Raw genomic sequence first — 21229 nt, 5'->3', positions numbered from 1 at the left:
TCACCTCCCTTCTCTCCTTCTACAGCCCAGCCCGCACCCTCCACTCCTCTGCCACTAATCTCCTCACCGTGCTTCGTTCTCGCCTGTCCTGCCGTCGACCCCTGGCCCACGTCATCCCCCTGGCCTGGAATGCCCTCCCTCTGCACATCTGCCAAGCTAGCTCTCTTCCTCCCTTCAAGGCCCTACTGAGAGCTCACCTCCTCCAGGAGGCCTTCCCAGACTGAGCCCCTCCTTCCTCTCCCCCTCGTCCCCCTCTCCATCCCCCCCGTCTTACCTCCTTCCCTTCCCCACAGCACCTGTATATATGTATATATGTTTGTACATATTATTACTCTATTTATTTTACTTGTACATATCTATTCTATTTATTTTATTTTGTTAATATGTTTGGTTTTGTTCTCTGTCTCCCCCTTCTAGACTGTGAGCCCACTGTTGGGTAGGGACTGTCTCTATATGTTGCCAATTTGTACTTCCCAAGCGCTTAGTACAGTGCTCTGCACACAGTAAGCGCTCAATAAATATGATTGATTGATTGATTGGTAGTTCATTCAATTGTATTTATTGAGGGTTTACGGTGTGCAGAGCACTGTATTAAGCACTTGGGAAGTACAAATCAGCAACAAATGGAGACAATCCCTGCCTACAACAGGTTGTGCTGCTTCTTTTTCCCCGATCCTGTGGAATTGCCCTGCACCAACAGGAGTTCCCAACTATTTCCGTGCCTGCTGTCACCTTCTTCTTCCTCATCCTCTATATCCCCAGTCTCATCCACTTCTCCAGGGCAGCGTCAGGCTCTGTGCGCCTGAGCTTACAGTGCTGGGCTCTGCCTGGTCTCAGGATTGACCCTGGCCTCTTTGCATGGAGTTGTCAAAACTACTTGTCTGCTGTGTGACCCTGGGCAAGTAATTTCAATCAATCAATCAATCAATCATATTTATTGAGTGCTTACTGTGTGCAGAGCACTGTACTAAGCGCATGGGAAGTACAAGTCGGCAACACATAGAGACAGTCCCTACCCAACAGCGGGCTCACAGTCTAGAAGGGGGAGACAGAGAACAAAACCAAACATACTAACAAAATAAAATAAATAGAATAGATAGGTACAAGTAAAATAAATAAGTAGAGTAATAAATATGTACAAACATATATACAGGTGCTGTGGGGAAGGGAAGGAGGTAAAATGTGGGGGATGGACGGGGGACGAGGAGGAGAGGAAGGAAGGGGCTCAGTTTGGGAAGGCCTCCTGGAGTAGGTGAGCTCTCAGTAGGGCCTTGAAGGGAGGAAGAGAGCTAGCTTGGCGGATGGGCAGAGTGAGGGCATTCCAGGCCCAGGGGATGATGTGGGCCGGGGGGTCGATGGCGGGACAGGGGAGAACGAGGCACGGTGAGGAGATTAGCGGCAGAGGAGCGGAGGGTGCGGGGTGGGCTGTAGAAGGAGAGAAGGGAGGTGAGGTAGGAGGGGGCGAGGTGATGGAGAGCTTTGAAGCCCAGGGTGAGGAGTTTCTGCCTGATGCGCAGATTGGTAGCCACTGGAGATTTTTGAGGAGGGGAGTAACATGCCCAGAGCATTTCTGGACAAAGACAATCCGGGCAGCAGTATGAAGTATGGATTGAAGTGGGGAGAGACATGAGGATGGGAGATCAGAGAGAAGGCTGATATAGTAGTCCAGACGGGATAGGATGAGAGCATGAACGAGCAGGGTAGCGGTTTGGATGGAGAGGAAAGGGCGAATCTTGGCAATGTTGCGGAGCTGAGACAGGCAGGTTTTGGTGACGGCTTGGATGTGAGGGGTGAATGAGAGAGCGGAGTCGAGGATGACACCAAGGTTGCGGGCCTGTGAGACGGGAAGGATGGAAGTGCCAACCTCAGTTTCACTTCTCTGTGCCTCAGTTACCTCATGTAAAACGGGGATTGAGACTGTGAGCTTCACATGAGACAGGGACTGTGTCCAATTTGACTTGCTTGTATTGCTTGTATTTTGAAAATTTAGAATTTTAAAGCTCAAGAGTCCTGATTGGTTCATTTTCCAGAAGTTACAACCTTTGAATCTGTCATCTGTGGTTCTTTATTACTATTCACAATCTAATTGCTACACGGCAAGGTGCCAGAGGTGCTGCTGAAATAGACAGGCAGAAAGATAAGAAGATAAAACAGGCAGTGCCTCTGAGGGGATATGCTGGAATATAAGCAACTTGTTGTCGTAGTTCCCATGATTTAAAAACGGTATCTCACTATGCTCCTTCAGATATTTTGGGCACAGCTTTTAAAAAGTTGTGGCACCTTTTGAATCCACAACAAAGAGACAACAAGGCAACTGAGTCCAGACACTTAGGGAGGAGTGGGAAACCCAATCCAAGATTGCTTCACTGGCAAGACACCTGATATGGGGAACAGCCATAAGAGCCTCGATTGCCCTCTAGAGGTGAAAGGCCCTACAGAGGAACAATCCTGAGCTGAAAACTTTGGAAAGGAGTGGGGCAAAAGTTGTATTTATGCTGTGTGAAAATTCTTTCCCCAGGTATATTTAAAAAAAAAATTCTGGGATGATCAAAGAGAGCATGAAAAAGCCCACAATGTTCATGGCCAAGATTTTAACATATACTCTATTAGTGTAAAGGGAAGAACGTAAGAAGAGGCTCTGATCTGACACAGGCTTAATAAATATTATTGCTTCCATAATCACCATATTATACAATTACATTCACTAGTATTTCAAGCCTTCATCTCTGGTCAGCTGTAACTGCAATCAAGTATTTTAATTAATATGCCATCTCTCCAAAACCTTCTAGACTGTGAGCCCACTGTTGGGTAGGAACCGTCTCTATATGTTGCCAACTTGTACTTCCCAAGCGCTTAGTACTGTGCTCTGCACACAGTAAGCGCTCAATAAATACGATTGATTGATTGGGAAGGCTGTAGCAGCTGCTGCTGTGAGCCATGAGGAGCCCGAAATTCTGCTCTTCCAGCTCCAGCACCCAACTGAGCTTTGTGTTACTTTGTGTACTCTTATGTTGTCTACATGCTTTGCTTCATCTCTTCTTGTGTCTGTTACTAGTCCCCTCTCCCTCCTTATAGTTTTATATTGTGAGCCCCCGAGGGCTAATTTCCACCTGTGTATTCTTTCCCAGAACTTGTACAGTGTTCTGCACACGGAAAATGCTTAATGAATGCTCTTACTATCACTACTCCCCAGTCCATAAGGTCCAGTACAGCTAAGTAAAATTTAAGACATTCACCAAGTTGTGATTTTTTGCTAGAAAATAAAGTATCCAACAAAATTCAGGCAGAGTTCAGATTCAGTGGTTTTAAGGACAAAAGTAGGGAAGGAAGCACTTTCCAAAAATATTTACAGAGCCAAGAAAAATTCTGAGACCAGAGGCCAAAATATTCCAAGGAGACACCCAAGGACATGAGCATTACTCCAGGCACAGCTTAACCGAAAGAGGTAACTACCAATTATGGCAGCTCTTAGTCCAAAAATACACATGCTCGAGATTCAATACCCCTTTTCCAGTGAAATCACAATATGCATTTGACAGGGTCATTACAGGAATACTCGGAGAGAATTTTGTCTGTAGGGACATTTTAAAAAATAATAATACTACTTATAATTGTGGTATTTGTTAAGCACTGTTCTAAGCATTGGGGTAGATACAAGATAATCGGGTTGGAAACAGGCCCTGTCCCATATAGGACTCACAGTCTTAATCCCCATTTTACAGATGAGGGAACTGAAGCACAGAGAAGTGAAGTGGCTTGCCCAAGGTCACACAGCAGACAAGTGGTGGAGCGGCGATTAGAGCCCAGGTCCTTCTGACTCCTAGGCTCATGCTCTACCCACTAAGCCATGCTGCTCCTCATGGAAGAATAAATTCTGGGGTGTTGATGAAGGAAATGAAGACTGTTCAAGATGGAGATGGATTTATTATTTATTTATTATTTACTATTTATTATTTATCAATTTTCCAATAGGAAAATCTTAGGGATACACTTTACCAACTCCTTGAGGGCAGGAATCATGTCTTGCTAATTACTGTACTCTCCCAAGTGCTTAGAACAGTGCTCTGCACATAGTAGTAGGTACTACGTAGTAGTAGGTACTCAAGAAATATTATTGATAGGAAAATTAAACAGTCTCAGAATCCAAGATGCTGATTGAAGTATAAGTCATTTATACTTCATTTGACCCATTTGTTCTTCTAAAATGAGCAGTGAGGTCAAGTAAAGGAGGCAAATGTCAAGTAATTTAGCTTGAACTTGTCACATGCCTGCAGCATACTGACCTGTGCATTTGAGTTTGTGACATATGTGCACAGAGCCTGTGGGATGGTGAGTGCACTATATATACATGAGTATGAAGGTACAGTAGGAGAGTTTGATGGGATGGGGAATACAGCATTATCCTGATAATTGGGGTATGGGAAATGAAAGCCAAGATCCATGATTTCTAGCTTTTAGAGTTCTTAAAGCCATACTCTAATGTAGCTAGTTAAGTACCTTTTAAAATCCATATGAGCTACCTATAGTTAAATTCAGTGGTTTACTGATGGGTTCTTTGGACTCTTAGTTACAAGGCCACAAAATAAACGAGCCATTTTATTCTGATGTTTACACGAGCCATTTTATTCTGATGTAAAACTGTGAGCTTTACAAACTGTGAGTAAATAAAACAACATGGCAGAGGTGAAATATAAACAGGAGTGACTTATGAGACTTAAAAAAATCATTTAAAGCAAACTAGATTCCTATAATCTGACATTAAAAAAAGGCAATCTTCCCTCCCTCTCACTTTGCTCCAGTACTAATGGAAATGTCTTTTGATTGAGATTTTCCTCACTTTGGAAGATACACTTTGCTTCAAATCTGAGCACTAAGGTGATCTCTTTGCTACCCACAGCCAACCATAATTTGGTACTACGACAAAACACCCCCACCAAAACAAGAGTTACCAAAATACTCACGTATCATCTATAAATGTTATTCCAAAGTAATCCTTTTCTTTAAGGTTGAAATGTGAAGCCACCAAGTCCAGCAATTCCCGTGACAAAAGTTTGGGCTGTCAAAATAATGACTGCATTAGAAATGGTTCTGTTACTTCCTACCATACGGGAATTTTGCTACATCCCACCACACCTCCGACCCACAGTGCCATTTGGGCATTTGCTCCCAACTTGCTCTTTGCCATGAGGGATTCAAGCTGCTGTAGCATATCCCTCAGCCTCTCAGCCCACTGGAGCCACATGAAACCCCTTGCTACCCCCATGCCATTCCATCCTGGATCTTCACTCTCAACTTGCTCTGTGCCAGTGGGGTTGTGAGAGACTCAAGCCACAGCAGCATGCCCCTCAGCCTAACCACAGATGGACCATATAGATATTGGACTTACAGCCCCATGTGACATTCCATGTGTTACACCAGGCATACAGAGTCATAATGTTGTCATAAGCACCATTTTGCATAAGTCTTTTTGAAGCCATCTAATCTAGAGTATTTCTCTAGAAGAGGGACCCTCTGATCTCTCCTCCCCGGCACTCCCTTCTCAGATCACTGTAAACATGGGTTACACTGCCAAGCCACAAAAGTTGCCAATGGGAGCTGAGGTGGTGGGAGCTGGGGTGCTGAAAACAAAAACGATGGATGAGTGCCCCCCACTCCTATTCAGGGATGATAGTAATAATAATTACAGTACTTGTTAAGCACTTACTAAGTGCTAAGCGCTGTTCTAAGTGCTGGAATAGATGCAAGTTTGTTGTGGGCAGGGAATGTGTCTGTTTATTGTTATTCTGTACTCTCCCAAGCACTTAGTACGGTGCTCTGCACACAGTAAGTGCTCAATAAATACAACAATGAATGAATGCATGAATAGAAGTTAATAATAATAACTGTGGTATTTGTTAAGCCCTTACTATGTGCCCGGCACTGCACTAAGCACTGGGGTGGATAAAAGCAAATCGCATTGGACACAGTCCCTGTCCCACATGGGATTCACAGTCTTAATCCCCATTTTACAGATGAGGTAACTGAGGCACAGAGAAGCTGACTTGCCCAAGGTCACAGAGCAGACATGTGGCAGCACTGGGATTGGAACCCAGATCCTTCTGACTCCCAGGTCCATGCTCTATCCATTAAGCCATGCTGCTTCTCCAAGCAGGGTATCTCCTGCATCTTATCCTGTTGGGATTTCAGAGGCACCATGACTGTGGAGCAAACTAGGCTCACACCAGCATTTTGGAGTGAACTTGTAGTTCAGAGGCAGAGTTGGTGCCTGAGGGGCTGAGCGCAGAGTCTCAAGCTGGAGCTGCCTAAGAGCATGGCTGCTTTGGTTGTCACAGCAGCCAGTGGCAGATAGGCACATTCCTCAGCTGTACGAAGAATATTGCAAAAGTGGATATCTTGCCAGGAATGGGGGCAGCAAACCTGTGAAGCCTCTGGCCTGGATCCCCCTCCCTCTTCAAATTCAACAGACTATCATATTCCCCACCTTCAAAGCCTTATAGACGGCACACCTCCAAGAGGTTTTCCCCAACTAAGCCTTCATTACCTCTTCTCACCATTCCCTTCTTCCTCATTCTTACACTTGGATTTGCACCCTTTATTCACTCCTCCCTCAGACCCACAGCACTTATGTACTTATCTGTAAACTTTTCTATTTATATTAAAGTCTGTCTCCCAGTCTAGGCTGTAAGCTCACTGTGGGCAGGGAACGTGTCTACCAACTCTGTTATACTGTACTATTCCAAGTCCTTAGTACAGTGCTCTGCACACAGTATTTCAATAAATATGATTGATTGATTGATTGATTGCGGTGATTACAATTGCTGTCAGCACCCTGAACATGGCTGTTATTGACATGACATTCACTTGGGAACTGTGGTCAAGGTCCAGAAGTTGGAGGCATGATTGTAAGCTCACTATGAGCAGGAAATGTTTCTGCTTATTGTAATACTGTACTCTCTCAAGCGCTTAGTATAGTACTCTGCACACAGTAAGCACTCAATAAATAAGATTGAAGAAATGAATGAATGAATGAGTACCCACATTTTTGCCACTTTATAGCAACAGAACTAGACAAAAGCACTGGGTGGAGATTGGGAGGATCAGTCAGTCAATGGTATTTATTGACCGCTTACCATGTGCAAACTACTATACTAAACGCTTGAGAAAGTACAGACGCACAGAGGATAGTGAAATAGAGACCCAGGAACAGAGGTCATGCTGTGGAAGCAAAAATACCCAACTAAAACCCTATAGGAGGGACCATCACATTGATTCCCAAAAGCCTCAGCAGGAAGCAGCGTGGCTTTGTGGCTAGAGCATGGTCCTGGGAGTCAGAGCAACCTGGGTTTTAATCCCAGCTCAGCCACATGCCTGCTGTATGACCTTGGGCAAATCACTTCACTTCTCTGGGTTTCAGTTACCTCATCTGTAAAATGGGATTAAGACTGTGAGCCCCATGTGGGACAGGGACTATGTCCAACTTGATTAACTTGAATCTACTTAAGTGCTTAGAACAGTGCTTGGCACATAGTAAGAGCTTAACAAGTACCATTATTATTATCATTATTATTGTTATTAGCATAACCCAAGGCCATTGCTTAAACCTTAGGCCATTTATGGCCCGGAAGCTCTATTCTTCAACCACCTTTCCACAAGTCATTAACAGTGGGACCTATCCTAGTGTCAAGTGGCTTCCAAGGCGAAGAGGAAAGTGTGAGGCTGATGTTTAGGCAGCATATATGACAATTCCTTTTGCTTTGCAAAATAGGTGGCAAGACTGAGAGGGGAAAAAAAAAGGCTTGGGAGAGTGGAGCAGATAGCAGCAATTTGAGAAGGTAACAAGAACAATACACAGAAGCAAGAGTGACCAATATATTAAAGACTGCTGACATTCAGCAGGAAAGGCATTGTGCACATATTTCTCAATAGAAATATTCCCTTTTAATTTACAACCCAAACTCGATATCACAATACTAAATCAGAAGAACAAGAGACTTTTAAAACATTGCTATTTCAGACTGTTGAATTCTTTAAGCTGGTTTTAAGGTTGTAATTACTGTTCATTAATCTCATTGTTTTGCATCTACTTTCACCCATTTAGATTGTGAGCACCTTGTGGACCAGAGACTGTCTTAACGATCATCTTGCATTCAGCTAGGTGTTTAGTATAGTGCTTTTCACATCATCAAACATTCACTGACTACTCTAATAATGAATGGAAACGCTTAGGATTAGATCAAAATGGGAGAGCATAATAGCCCAACCAGCTACATCAGAATTCAAAACAGAAGGCTTGACTATCCTTTTAAGCTTGTTACTCTGTAAACTGCATATGTAAAAGGAGCATCTTCATCCAAAATCTAAGGCTATGTAGAAAAAGAAATGGGCGAGGTATGTCAAGCACTACTATGTATGTCAAGCACTACTTCAAGCACTGGGGTAGATGCCACTTAATCAGGTTGGACACAGTTCCTGGCCCACCTGGAGCTCACAATCTTAATCCCCATTTTACAGACGAGGTAACTGAGGCCCAGAGAAATGAAGTGACTTGCTTAAAATCACACAGCAGACATATGGCAGAGCCGGGATTAGAACCTATGACTTTCTGACTTCCAGGCCCGTGCTCTATCCACTATGCCATGCTGCTTAGCCATAGAGATTCTTACCTGAACCAACAGTTCCAGTGTCCTGTCATCAAGGAGGTGCACCTGACAATGCCTGCCCTCCGTCATCTGCAGAGCAAGAACAAGCAAAACAGAAGGATGTTAAGACTCAGATGGCTTATTTGGCCTTTTCCATACATTTTTTTCCTTTTAAAATATACATTAGGACACAGCATGGAAAGTTTTGAGGCTTTAACTCCTGGATTCATTGAACTCTTCCAAAGTACAGTGCTCTGCATGCAGTAAGCTTTCAATAAATACCATCCATTCATTGATCGACTGATGTAACTATCCATGAGACTTTAACCAAACATATACAATAATTGCATTTCAGATGCACTCTGCTAGGCATCCACTAAGTCTGACCCACACTTCAGTGAGAAGGAGCATGGCCTAGTGAAGAGAGCATGGGCCTGGGATCAGAAGGACCTGGGTTCTAGTATGGGCTCCACCACTTGTCTGTATGTGGGCTCCACCACTTGTCTGTGTGTGACCTTGGGAAAGTCACTTCACTCTTGGTGCCTCAGTTATCTCACCTGTAAAATGGGGGTAAAGACTGTGAGCCCCATGTGGGACAGGGACTTTGTTCAACCTGATAAGTTTGTATCGATCCTAGCGCTTAGTAAAGTGCCTGGCACATAGTAAGCACTTAACTAATACCACATATTATTAATGGGGAGGGAGTTTGAAACAGTCGGACGTAAGGGAATGTCTGCTGGGGCTGGGCCATCAGTAGTGAAGGTTGCTGACCAAAGAACCTAGAGCTTATCGCAGGATGGATAGACAGCAGAAATCCTGAGACGAGCTGGCTAACAAGGGTGGTGAATATTGCAGTGGCTTTTGTGGTGAGGACCTTCTCAGTGGCCTGTTGGTTCATGGTGCCATAACAAAGTTCTGGCACTATGCTGCGGTCACTGTGGCTCCAGTTGGGTTTTAGACATAAAATTACTGCATGCAATGGGGCAATGTACAGCACCCCTACCCCAGTGGGAAAATGACCATCAAGAATGAAAGAATGCACATGGCATCACACAAACTACTAACAATATCACTGTTTCCTTCATTCAGGCTCTTCGTTCCTAGTCCTCACGAACAAAGGCTCACCCGTCACTCAGGACAGACTATCATAATCGTTAAATTTCAATAGTGTTAGAAAATAGCCTCTCTGGTCATTTGGAGACTTCCAAATGAGTCATAGTCACTTCATAGTTTCCATTACATTTTGATTTGAGCAGATTTTTCAGGTCACATGATGAACCAATAAAAGAAATGGAACTGAATCCTTCAATTTATGTCTAGAGAGGTTGGGTTGCTTCATTTCAATAATGGAAGAAGATTCAGATAGGGACAGTAAAATGGGGTGTACATACAAAGAATGGAGATGTCATCCATATATTCCCCTCTTCTTCCATTCAACCAGTACCCTAATTTGGTCTTTAGAAACTCCTGGATTCCATTACTGGTAGTGTTTGCTTTGCAAAATGAGTTTGTGGAACTGTTCACCTGTGTGAGTAATGAGTATGAGGTTGTATCTTGCTGTCCAGTAGAGCAATTTGAACTACGTAAAAAGCCACATATACTAATAATTAATTAAGATTATTACTTGGTTTCAATGTTCTTGACTTTTGGATTCAAGTTCTAGTTTTGTTTTTAATAATGAATGGACCAAACTAAGTACTCTAAGCTGACAACCTACACATTCAACACACATATTCAAGTCAGTCACCAGATCTGGTTGATTCTGTCTTCAATTCTGTGGAGTTTGCCCCTTCCTCTCCATCCGAACTGCTACCATGATGGCTCAAGCACTAGTCATATCCTGTCCAAATTCTGCATCAGCCTCCTTACTGACCTTCCTCTCTCCAGCTTCTCCCTTCTCCAGTCCTTACTTTACCTTGCTGATCATACCAGTTTTTTAAAGCGTCATTCTGTGCAGGTCTCCCCACTCCTCAAAAACCTCCAGTGACTGCCCAACCGTTTCCACATCAACCAGAAACTCCTTATCAGCAGCTTTAAGGGACTCAATTAGCTCTCTCCCTCTACTTTTCCTCACTCCTCTCCCACTACAACCCAACTTGCACACTTTGCTTTCCTAACACAAGAAAAGCAGCATGGCCTAGTGGAAAGAACTTCGGCCTGGGAATCAGGACCTGGGTTCTAATTCAGGCTCCTCCACTTACCTGCTGTGTGACCTTAGACCAATCACTTAACTATACCTCTGCAAAATGGGGATTCAAAATCTGTTCTCCCTCTTATTTAGACTATGAGCCCCCAGCAGACCTGATGATCTTGTATTTTACCCCAGCGCTTAGTATAGTGGTTGGAATATATTGAGTACTTAACAAGTACTTAAGTTCTTATTATTAATTACCAACCTACTTAGTGCACCTCAAGCTCATTGCTCTATCAACCCCTTCCTCACACCTTCTCTTCTACCTTGTACTCCCCTCCCCACCTCATACCTGACCGCGCACAGATCCTTAAAGCCCTTCTAAAATCACATCTTCTCAGGGAAGCCTTCCCTGACTAATCTCTTAACTCACCCTATTCTCCCTCATTACTGTGTTACCTATGCACTAACTCCATGCCTGCAAGCACTTTGATGCTCCCCACATACTTCCATCACCACCCACACAACATTTATGTACATCTCCTTATATTCGGTTGTTTTCCCTACCTGTAATTTATTTTACTCCCCGTCTCCCCCATTAGACTGTAAACTCCTTGAGAGCAGGTATCATGTCTACCTATTGTATTGTATTATGCTCTCCCAAACTCTTAGTACAGTGCTCTGTACACAGTCAGCTCTCAATAAATTGAATATGGTATTGCAAGACATAGGTAACCAAGCAAACGTGGATTCAACTAGCATTGTCAACAGAAAGGGGTAGGTTCTAGTGCAACTCACTCAGGGTTGGGCCATGTTGGCCCAAGCTGCAGGTGGGAAGTTCCCAGCAGTATCCTCAGAGGAGCTCTCCTCCCTCCTCTCAAGTGCTACTCTGGCCACCTGTGCTTCTGACCCCATTCCCTCTCTTCTCATGAAATCTCTTGCTCCATCCCTTCTCCCCTCCTTAACTTCCATCTTCAACCGCTCACTCTCCACTGGTTCCTTCCCCTCTGCCTTCAAACATGCCCATGTCTCTCCTATCCTAAAAAAACCCTCTCTTGACCCCACCTCACCTTCTAGTTATCGCCCCATATCTCTCCTACCATTCCTTTCCAAACTCCTTGAACGAGTTGTCTACACTCGCTGCCTAGAATTCCTCAACAACAACTCTCTCCTCGACCCCCTCCAGTCTGGCTTCCGTCCCCTACATTCCATGGAAACTGCCCTCTCAAAGGTCACCAATGACCTCCTGCTTGCCACATCCAACGGCTCATACTCTGTCCTAATCCTCCTTCACCTCTCAGCTGCCTTCGACACTGTGGACCACCCTCTTCACCTCAACACGCTATCTGACCTTGGCTTCACAGACTCCGTCCTCTCCTGGTTCTCCTCTTATCTCTCCGGTCATTCATTCTCAGTCTCTTTTGCAGGCTCCTCCTCCCCCTTCCATCCTCTTACTGTGGGGGTTCCCCAAGGTTCAGTGCTTGGTCCCCTTCTGTTCTCGATCTACACGCACTCCCTTGGTGACCTCATTCGCTCCCACGGCTTCAACTATCATCTCTACGCTGATGACACCCAGATCTACATCTCTGCCCCTGCTCTCTCCCCCCTCTCCAGGCTCGCATCTCCTCCTGCCTTCAGGACATCTCCATCTGGATGTCTGCCCGCCACCTAAAGCTCAACATGTCAAAAACTGAACTCCTTGTCTTCCCTCCCAAACCTTGCCCTCTCCCTGACTTTCCCATCTCTGTTGACGGCACTACCATCCTTCCCGTCTCACAAGCCCGCAACCTTGGTGTCATCCTCGACTCCGCTCTCTCATTCACCTCTCATTCATCCAAGCCGTCACCAAAACCTGCCGGTCTCAGCTCCGCAACATTGCCAAGATCCGCCCTTTCCTCTCCATCCATACCGCTACCCTGCTCATTCAAGCTCTCATCCTATCCCGCCTGGACTACTGCATCAGCCTTCTCTCTGATCTCCCATCCTCGTGTCTCTCCCCACTTCAATCCATACTTCATGCTACTGCCCAGATTATCTTTGTCCAGAAACGCTCTGGGCATACTACTCCCCTCCTCAAAAATCTCCAGTGGCTACCAATCAATCTGCACATCAGGCAGAAACTCCTCACCCTGGGCTTCAAGGCTCTCCATCACCTTGCCCCCTCCTACCTCACCTCCCTTCTCTCCTTCTATAGCCCACCCCGCACCCTCTGCTCCTCTGCTGCCAATCTCCTCACCGTACCTCGTTCTCGCCTGTCCCGCCATTGACCCCCAGCCCATGTCATCCCCCGGGCCTGGAATGCCCTCACTCTGCCCATCCGCCAAGCTAGCTCTCTTCCTTCCTTCAAGGCCCTACTGAGAGCTCACCTCCTCCAGGAGGCCTTCCCAGACTGAGCCCCTTCCCTCCTCTCCCCCTCGCCCCCCTCTCCATCCCCCCCATCTTACCTCCTTCCCTTCCCCACAGCACCTGTATATAGGTATATATGTTTGTACATATTTATTACTCTATTTATTTATTTATTTTACTTGTACATATCTATTCTATTTATTTTATTTTGTTAGTATGTTTGGTTTTGTTCTCTGTCTCCCCCTTTTAGACTGTGAGCCCACTGTTGGGCAGGGACTGTCTCTATATGTTGCCAATTTGTACTTCTCAAGCGCTTAGTACAGTGCTCTGCACACAGTAAGCACTCAATAAATACGATTGATGATGATGATGATGAAGTTCCCAGCTTAAACCTCTGCCCCACCCTAGAGATCAACCCTGGACAACGCAGCAGTCTCGCTACAACTCCTGCAGAGCAAACTCAGGGATTGTTTTGCATCCTGCCAGGAAGGGCGGGGAAGGGGACCCTCAGTTTTAGGGGGTGCTGCAGGGAGGGGGGAAAGTTTAAAAGATTCAAGTTAAATTTATCTCCCTACCACTGGACTGGCTCTCTGAAATTACTTCCCCGCCCCTTCTAAGGCCTAGGGGTTGGGGGAACTCAAGGGGGTACCAGAAACTCGACTTCCCTCCTTTTGTAACTGGAGCCATTCCCTCCCTCTTTCTGTACCCCAGCCAGTGGCAGCTCTTTGAAGTCCTATAGGGAGGTGGAGGGCTTACTAGGGCATGGACCCAGGGCAATCACCTCTATTAGCCCTTCTTTCAGCTCTCAATTGTTCAGCTGGGGATTGATTGTGCAGTTTGCTGTCCTTTTTTTTTTCTTTTTTTTTTTTACCTTTTATTAACATGTCAACAAGTAGGTAGAGAGGGGAAATGAAAGGAGGTGAAACTACAATCCATCAATTTATACTTGCAAGGAGGTGGCCAGAGTTGAAGACCTGGGTTAAAATGAAACTTCTGGATTTTATCTATTTTTGCCAAGCCTTGCTCCCATTGGCAGGGATAGTGGAAAACTGACTACAGAGGAAAGAAAATGAAGGGAAAACTGACACAACTGGTTTCAGGATTCTTCACCATATTTTATTTCCTGTATTTTAAATTCTACTTTAATACCCATTAAACACTTCAAGCTTCTCTTTTTTAGTTCTCTGATAATCTGAACAAGAGCCTGAATTTCTGTTAAAAGATAACTTGCTTTTATTTTTCTTTTGGGCTTTCCATGTCTTTGGAAAATTAAATAATTGTCCTGTCAGCAAGTAGCTTTCTTGAAGCCCCAAATTTCCAGATATAACTAGAAGCTATAATACACATGATAACTCTCAATCAATCATTATTATTTATTGAGCACAGGCCTGGGAATCAGAGGCTCTGGCTTCTAATCCCGGCTGTATTGTACTCTCCCAAGCACTTAGTACAGTGCTCCAGACATAGTAAGTGCTCAAAAAATACCATTGATTACCTGCTGTGTGACCTTGGGCAAGCCACTTAACTTCTCTGTGCCTCAGTTACCTCATCTGTCAAATAGGGATTTAATATCTGTTCTCCCTCCTACTCATATCATATTGTGAGCCCTGTATGGGCCACGGCACTGTGTCTGACCTGATTATCTTGTAGCAATAATAATAATTGTGCTATTTATTAAGTGCTTACTATGTACCAGGCATTGTACTAAGCACTGTGGTGGATACAAGCAAATTGGGTTCATTCATTCATTCGGTCGTATTTGTTGAGCACTTACTGTGTGCAGAGCACTCTACTAAGTACTTGGAAAGGACAATTCGGCAACAAAGAGACAATCCCTACCCAACGGGCTCACAGCCTAGAAGTGGGGAGACAGACAACAAAACAAAACAAAGCAAGTGGAAAGGCATCAATAGCATCAATGTAAATAAAAAGAATTATAGATCTATAAACATCATTAATAAAATAAATAGAATAATAAATATGTACATATATACGCAAGTGCTGTTGGGCAGGGAGGTAGAGCAGAGGGAGAGAGGGAGTAGGGGCGATGGGGAGGGGAGGAGGAGCACAGGAAAATGGGGGCTCAATTTGGGTAGGCCTCCTGGAGGAGGTGAGCTTTCAGTAGGGCTTTGAAGGGGGGAAGTGTGCTAGTTTGGCAGATGTGAAGACGGAGGGCATTCCAGGACAGAGGTAGTGGATACAGTCCCTGCCCCATGTGGGGATTACAATCTCAATCCCCATTTTACAGATGAGGTAAGTGAGGCCCCAAGAAGTGAACTGACTTGCCCAAGGTCACATAGCAGACAAGTGGCAGAGCTGGGATTAGAACCCATGACCTTCTGACTCCCAGGCCCATGCTCTATCTATTATGCCATGCTGCTTCTCCAGTGCTTTTATGTTCCCCAGTGCTTAGAACAGTGGTTGAAACACAGTAAGCGCTTAACAAATACCACAATAATAATAACTATTATTATTATTATTATTAGAACAATAGAATTATTGAACAATAGAATAGAATATATCCCTGCCCTCAGGGAGCTTATAATCAAATTATCTTGATGTGTGGGAGAGTGGTCCCATTGGCTTTTCTTCCTCCAGCTAGGCAATTTAGAAAGCTGCAAAAACATGCCTTCTCAACTTTTAGAACACTGGGAAGACATTGATTGTGGCTGCAGTAGTTACTGTAGGAATGTGAGCCACAGGGAGCCTGAAACTGCTCTACTAGCCACAATGTTCTAGCGTTTCCTTCATATTATATTTATCATCAACTTTGTCTTCTATATTGTTTTTGTATCTTATGTGTCTTTCACCCACCTCACTCTGGTTTTTAGATTTTAGCCTCTTGGGGGCCAAGGACTGTGTCTAATTCTCACCTACGAAGTTCCCTTAGTGCTTATTACACTGCTTTGGCCACGACAGGCACTTGAATCAATCCAATCAATGGTATTTGATGAGAAGCAGCATGGCTCAGCGACAAGAGCCCGGGCTTGAGAGTCAGAGGTCATGGATTCTAATCTCGGCTCCCCCACATGTCTACTGTGTGACCTTGGACAAGTCACTTAACTTCTCTGAGCCTCAGTTACCTCATCTGTAAAACGGGGATTAAGACTGTGAGCCCCCCGTGGGACAACCTGATCACCTTGTATCCCCCCCAGTGCTTAGAACAGTGCTTCACACATAGTAAGCGCTTAACAAATGCCATCATTATTATTTACTGAACACTTACTGTGTGCACAGCACCGTACTAAGCACTTGGGAGAGTACAACAGATTTGGTAGACAAGTTCCCTGCTCACAAGGAGCTTACAGTCTAGAGGGACTTAATACATAAATGCTTAAAAATACTGTTCCATAGCTTTGAAAGATAAAATCATAGTAGTAGTTTCTCTCTTCTACCCAATATGGCAAGTTCTCCTGTGGCAATAGCCAAGGGAGATCTTACAGTGACTTTTAATTAGGCCTGCTCTTGCCACATTTATTTAAACACGCATACCGCTGGACACGAGGCATTTAGACAACTTATTAATAAAAAAGAAAACTTTTCTGTCTCCAATTGATTGTTGGGTTTTTGGTTTCACCCACTAAATGAATCAATGTCTTCTCAGTTGCACTGTAAGGTCCTTGAGGGCAGGGATTATGGTTAACCCTACTGTACTGATCCAAGTGCTTAATACAGTAGGTGTTTAGTAAATACTACTGATTTTTAAATGCAGCTACATTCATATATAGTAAAATTGTAAATGAGCAATCAAATGTATACAAAGAGTATAGAGTAAAATATTGCTTCACATGGAGATGAATTGAAAAGCAAAGAGCTTTGCTGTAGTTCTCTTGGCTTCATATAAATACACTAGAGTGGATTCCTGTGACACAGATTTGTGTGGCAGCAGTTTCACTCCCTCAATTGTTGCTGCACTATTTCCATGGCCCAGTACTCTGTCACGAGTGGGGGGCAATGACTGCTTCAGGTTTGCTGTCAAGATTTAGTTACTTAGCTTTTGGCACCAAGCCTATTCACCAGGTGATGAAGCTCTTTAATTCATAGTTGCTCTGTAAATTGGGGATTAAAAAAAATCAGCAACAAGAAATATCAATTCCAAATACTCATTTTCAGAGATTTTTGGTGCTTTTATAAATTTCAAAATAAGTCGATCCTTGAAGTTGTGAAAGTTTTGAGGCAAATAGTGGGGGATTCTCTATTTTTAAACATGTTTGGTAAAAAAAATCAATTTAAGTATTTTAAAACTACCAATGAGAGTGCTTGAGGGCAGCATGATTGCTGCAAAGTATCAAATACAGTAATTATAGCTATAAATACAGACTTTCAAAAACACATTTGAAAACAATTAGAAACTGTTTTACAAGCTAATGACAGTATAGAACATTAAATTTTAGAAAGTATTCAGAAATGATCCCTCTGCCTTCCCTCACTTAAAACCTCCCCGTAACTTGGAGATATTAAAGTCAATGCTGTACTAAACATTCCCTTTACCCCCCTCCCCCATGCCCAGGCTCCTGTTGCCCTGAGTTGACTCTCCAGATGGTTGGGTGTGGCTTCACAAACCAAGTTCTGAGCTCATCCATCTGGACAGCTCTAAGATTGCTCCCTGGCTTGCTCTTCTTGCTCACAGTATGAAGACCAGAGGGAAGTGAGAGTCCAGATATAGTTCAGCCCTCGAACTTTCTAGCCCAGTCCAGGGAGCAGAGAGGAAGCAAACTATCTCACTGCATGATCTAAAAAATATGCTTGTGCTATCCCCTTTCCAAGGCTAGCGGATTGAGAGACTCCATTTCCTTAGAAGAGAGGCACAGAAGGGAAGGTAGTGAAGAAGGTGAGGCAAGAGAAGATTAGCTATTGCTCTTTAAAACTATTAGCAACAATTGGAGTCAACATAAAAGGCAGCAGGAAGCAAATAGAAAAAAAAAGACAACAGGCTTCTGGTCTGGCTAAGAAAGTCCTTTGGAAAACAGAAACAGGAATGCTTGCAGAGGAAATGGCAAGGTTTGGGTTTTTTTTTTGGGGGGGGGGTGACCTTTGTTTAAAGTACAGAGAGGAAGATCTCCATAAAATGAAAACAAAACTTCAACCTATTTGTGCTGTAGTACGTTTGACCCCTGCATGGCTCTTCTGAGCCATAAGAATTCCATGAGGCAATGGAGAATAATGAAGCTAATGGGAGCTATCTTATCCACTTAGATACCCTGGAGGAATCTGACTCAAAGAGAATATCATTATTTAGGGGCTTGTTAATGTTTGGGGTTTTTTATTTCATCAAACTTAGGTCCACCCATTAGCACAGTGCCTCTTTATACCATCTCTGGGTGTTGATTCAATCAGCTCCTGGCTCCAGAGCACAGCAACACAGAGGGCAGCCTGGCCTGACACAGATGTCTCCAAAGGAGAACTCAGAAACCAGCTGTCAATTTGGGGACTCTTTCAAGTTTCCCCCAAAACATGAAGATGATGTCTCTGGTCCGCCGAGCCTCACCAAATTCCCAGTTTTAGCACATGTGGAATTTGTGCTTCCCTACCCATCTTGCTCCTTCCTACGCAAGCCAGGATCCTTTGGGCAGCATGCCTTTCACAGTTCTCCCTGCAAATGCCATCTGCTTCTTGCTCATGGCTGTATGAGTATCAGATAAAAGCGCATCTGTACATTTGGATATTGATTGCTTTATTAGTTGAATAGTCTGGAATGAATAGCCAACTGTTGCACTGCTGCCTCTGGGCCATTCTTCTGTGGTAGCTTGGCTGCAGTGCTTATTCATTATGTAACCTCTTGAGTCTTGACTTTTCATGTGACTAGCTAGCCTGGGCCAATAGCTTGAATAATGCTGCAAGAAAAAGGCTCCCAATGGAACTAGTTTATCCACTTAAGAATCTTCTGAAATATTTTTGCAGGTAACATTAACAGGTAATTTTTAAATAGCAGAACACGGCCTGCCCTTCATTCAGATGGGAGAAAAGGAAAGACATACATGTTAGAAGAGCAGGCTGAGACAAAACCACACTCGTACCTTCACTCGGACATAAACTCATGCATTTTAACAGAAATATTACTTACGAACAAAGCTATCCTTTATCATTAAATTAACAGTATGTATTTACTGCTTGCAAAGGGACAGACATTAAAATAAATTACAGATAGGAAGCAAAAAGTGTGATACGGTCAATAAAGTGGCTAAGAAGATACAAATTAAATTTGGAAGGCCTCCTGGAGGAGATTTCAGAAGGGCTTTGAGGATGGGGAGAGTAGTGGTTTGTTGGATGGGAAAGGGGAGGGAGTTCCAGGAAGAGATTGGGAGTGAGCAAGAGTCTGGTTGGCATGAGAGGAACAGAATGTGTGGATTGGGGTGTAATGGGAGAAGAGAGTGGATAAGTAGGAGGGAGAGAGAGCTGATTCAGTACCTGAAAGCCAATGGTAAGAAAAGAATAATAATAATTATGGTATTTGTTAAGCGCTTGCTATGTGCAAGACTCTGTACTAAGCGCTGGAGTATATACAAGCAAATTGGGTTGGACACGGTCCCTGTCCCACATGGGGCTCAGTCTCAATCCCCATTTTACTGATGAGGTAACTGAGGCCCAGAGAAGTGAAGTGACTTGCTCAAGGCCACACAGCAGACAAGTGGCAGAGCCAGGATTAGAACCCATGACCTTCTGACTCCCAGGACCATGCTCTATCCATTACACCGCACTGCTTCTCAGGATGAGTAACCATTGGAGATTTTGTGAAGTGGGGAGACATGTAGAATGAAGTTTTGGAAAAATGATCTGCAAAGCCAAATGAAGTATGGACTGGGGAAAGGGAGAGACTAGAGGCAGTGGGACCAGAAAGGAGGTTGATGCAGTAGTTGAGTAGAGATATGGAATGTGGCTGGACCAGCGTAGTGGGAGTTTGGATGGAGAGAAAGAGGCTGATCATAAGAGATGCTGTGAAGGTAGGACCTACAGGATTTGGTGGCTGGCTGAATATGGGCATTGAAGGAGAGAAACGAGTCGAGGATAATGTCAAAAGTATGAGCTTGAGAGATGGGGATGATGATGGTGTTGACAACTATGATGGGAAAATTAGATGGAGGGCAGAATTTCAGAAGGAGGGTGAGAGGGTTTTTTTTTGACATATTGAGCTTGAGGTGCCAGTGGGACATCAGGTTACAAACATCCTGAAGGCGAGAGGAGATGTGAGGTAGCAGAGAAGGAGAGTGGTCAGGACTAGAGGGGTAGATTTAGGAGTTATCTCCATAGAGGTGGTAGTGAATGAGGTCATGCATTAAGAAGAAAAGGGAACCCAGAACAGAGCCTGTACGGACACCCACAAGGAGTAGGAAGCAGAGGAAGAGACGGGGAGGATCGGCTAGATAGATGAGAGGGTAATGAGGAAAGAACTGTGTCAGAAAAACCAAGGTTACATAATTTTTCCAAAAAAGGGGAATGGGGCGATTCAGTGTGGAGCAGCAGGAGAGAGTGCAGCGGTGTCTATCACCATGATAGTTGCTACTTTGTACCCCCCCAAGTGCTATGCACACAGTAAGTGTTCAGTAAATACCACTGAATGATTGACTAGCTGGACCTCTTAGTGCAGATTCCTTAGGAGATGGTATAAATGGGAAATTACAGCAGCAAAATTTATATTAGTAGAATAGGCATCAGGAAGGGTGAATTAAGCAGAATTTTCTGAGGGAACATGAAGATACCTGAATTAGCAATTCCAACCAGTTTTTGCACTTACTGCAGAAGGGACACTCACAAAGAACAAAGCTTCCAGATTGAACCACTACACCTGTGCCTCATAAAGCTTATGAAAAGAATTGCTAGGTTTTAAAGGGAGAAAAAGCTGATAATGATAATAATAATAATAATGGAATTTGTTAAGCACTTACTATGGGCAAAGCACTGTTCTAAGCGCTGGGGTGGTTACAAGGTGATCAGGTTGTCCCCCAGGAGGCTCATAGTCTTAATCCCCATTTTACAGATGAGGTAACTGAGGCACAGAGAAGTTAAGTGACTTGCCCAAAGTCACACAGCTGACAATTGGTGGAGCCAGGATTTGAACCCATGACCTCTGACTCCACAGCCCATGCTCTTTCCATTGAGCCACGCTGATAAAGAC

At 44.1% G+C, this 21229-nt stretch overlaps 1 protein-coding gene across 1 annotated transcript in view; it reads right to left on the bottom strand.

Moving 5' to 3' along the window:
• Window positions 1–21229, bottom strand: part of FRMD4B (FERM domain containing 4B) — a 171209-nt gene that overhangs the window by 110953 nt on the left and 39027 nt on the right. The window contains exons 2-3 of the mRNA XM_038771649.1: window positions 8664–8729; window positions 4962–5056 (exon numbers count right to left, since the gene is read on the bottom strand). Coding sequence (XP_038627577.1) covers window positions 4962–5056; window positions 8664–8729 — 161 coding nt within the window. The remainder of the gene's footprint in view (window positions 1–4961; window positions 5057–8663; window positions 8730–21229) is intronic.

The sequence above is a fragment of the Tachyglossus aculeatus genome, chromosome X1 (genome assembly GCF_015852505.1).
Source record: "Tachyglossus aculeatus isolate mTacAcu1 chromosome X1, mTacAcu1.pri, whole genome shotgun sequence".
Lineage (NCBI taxonomy): Eukaryota > Metazoa > Chordata > Mammalia > Monotremata > Tachyglossidae > Tachyglossus > Tachyglossus aculeatus.
Note: the sequence above shows the minus strand (reverse complement) of the source record. Positions and strands in the feature narration are given on the sequence as shown.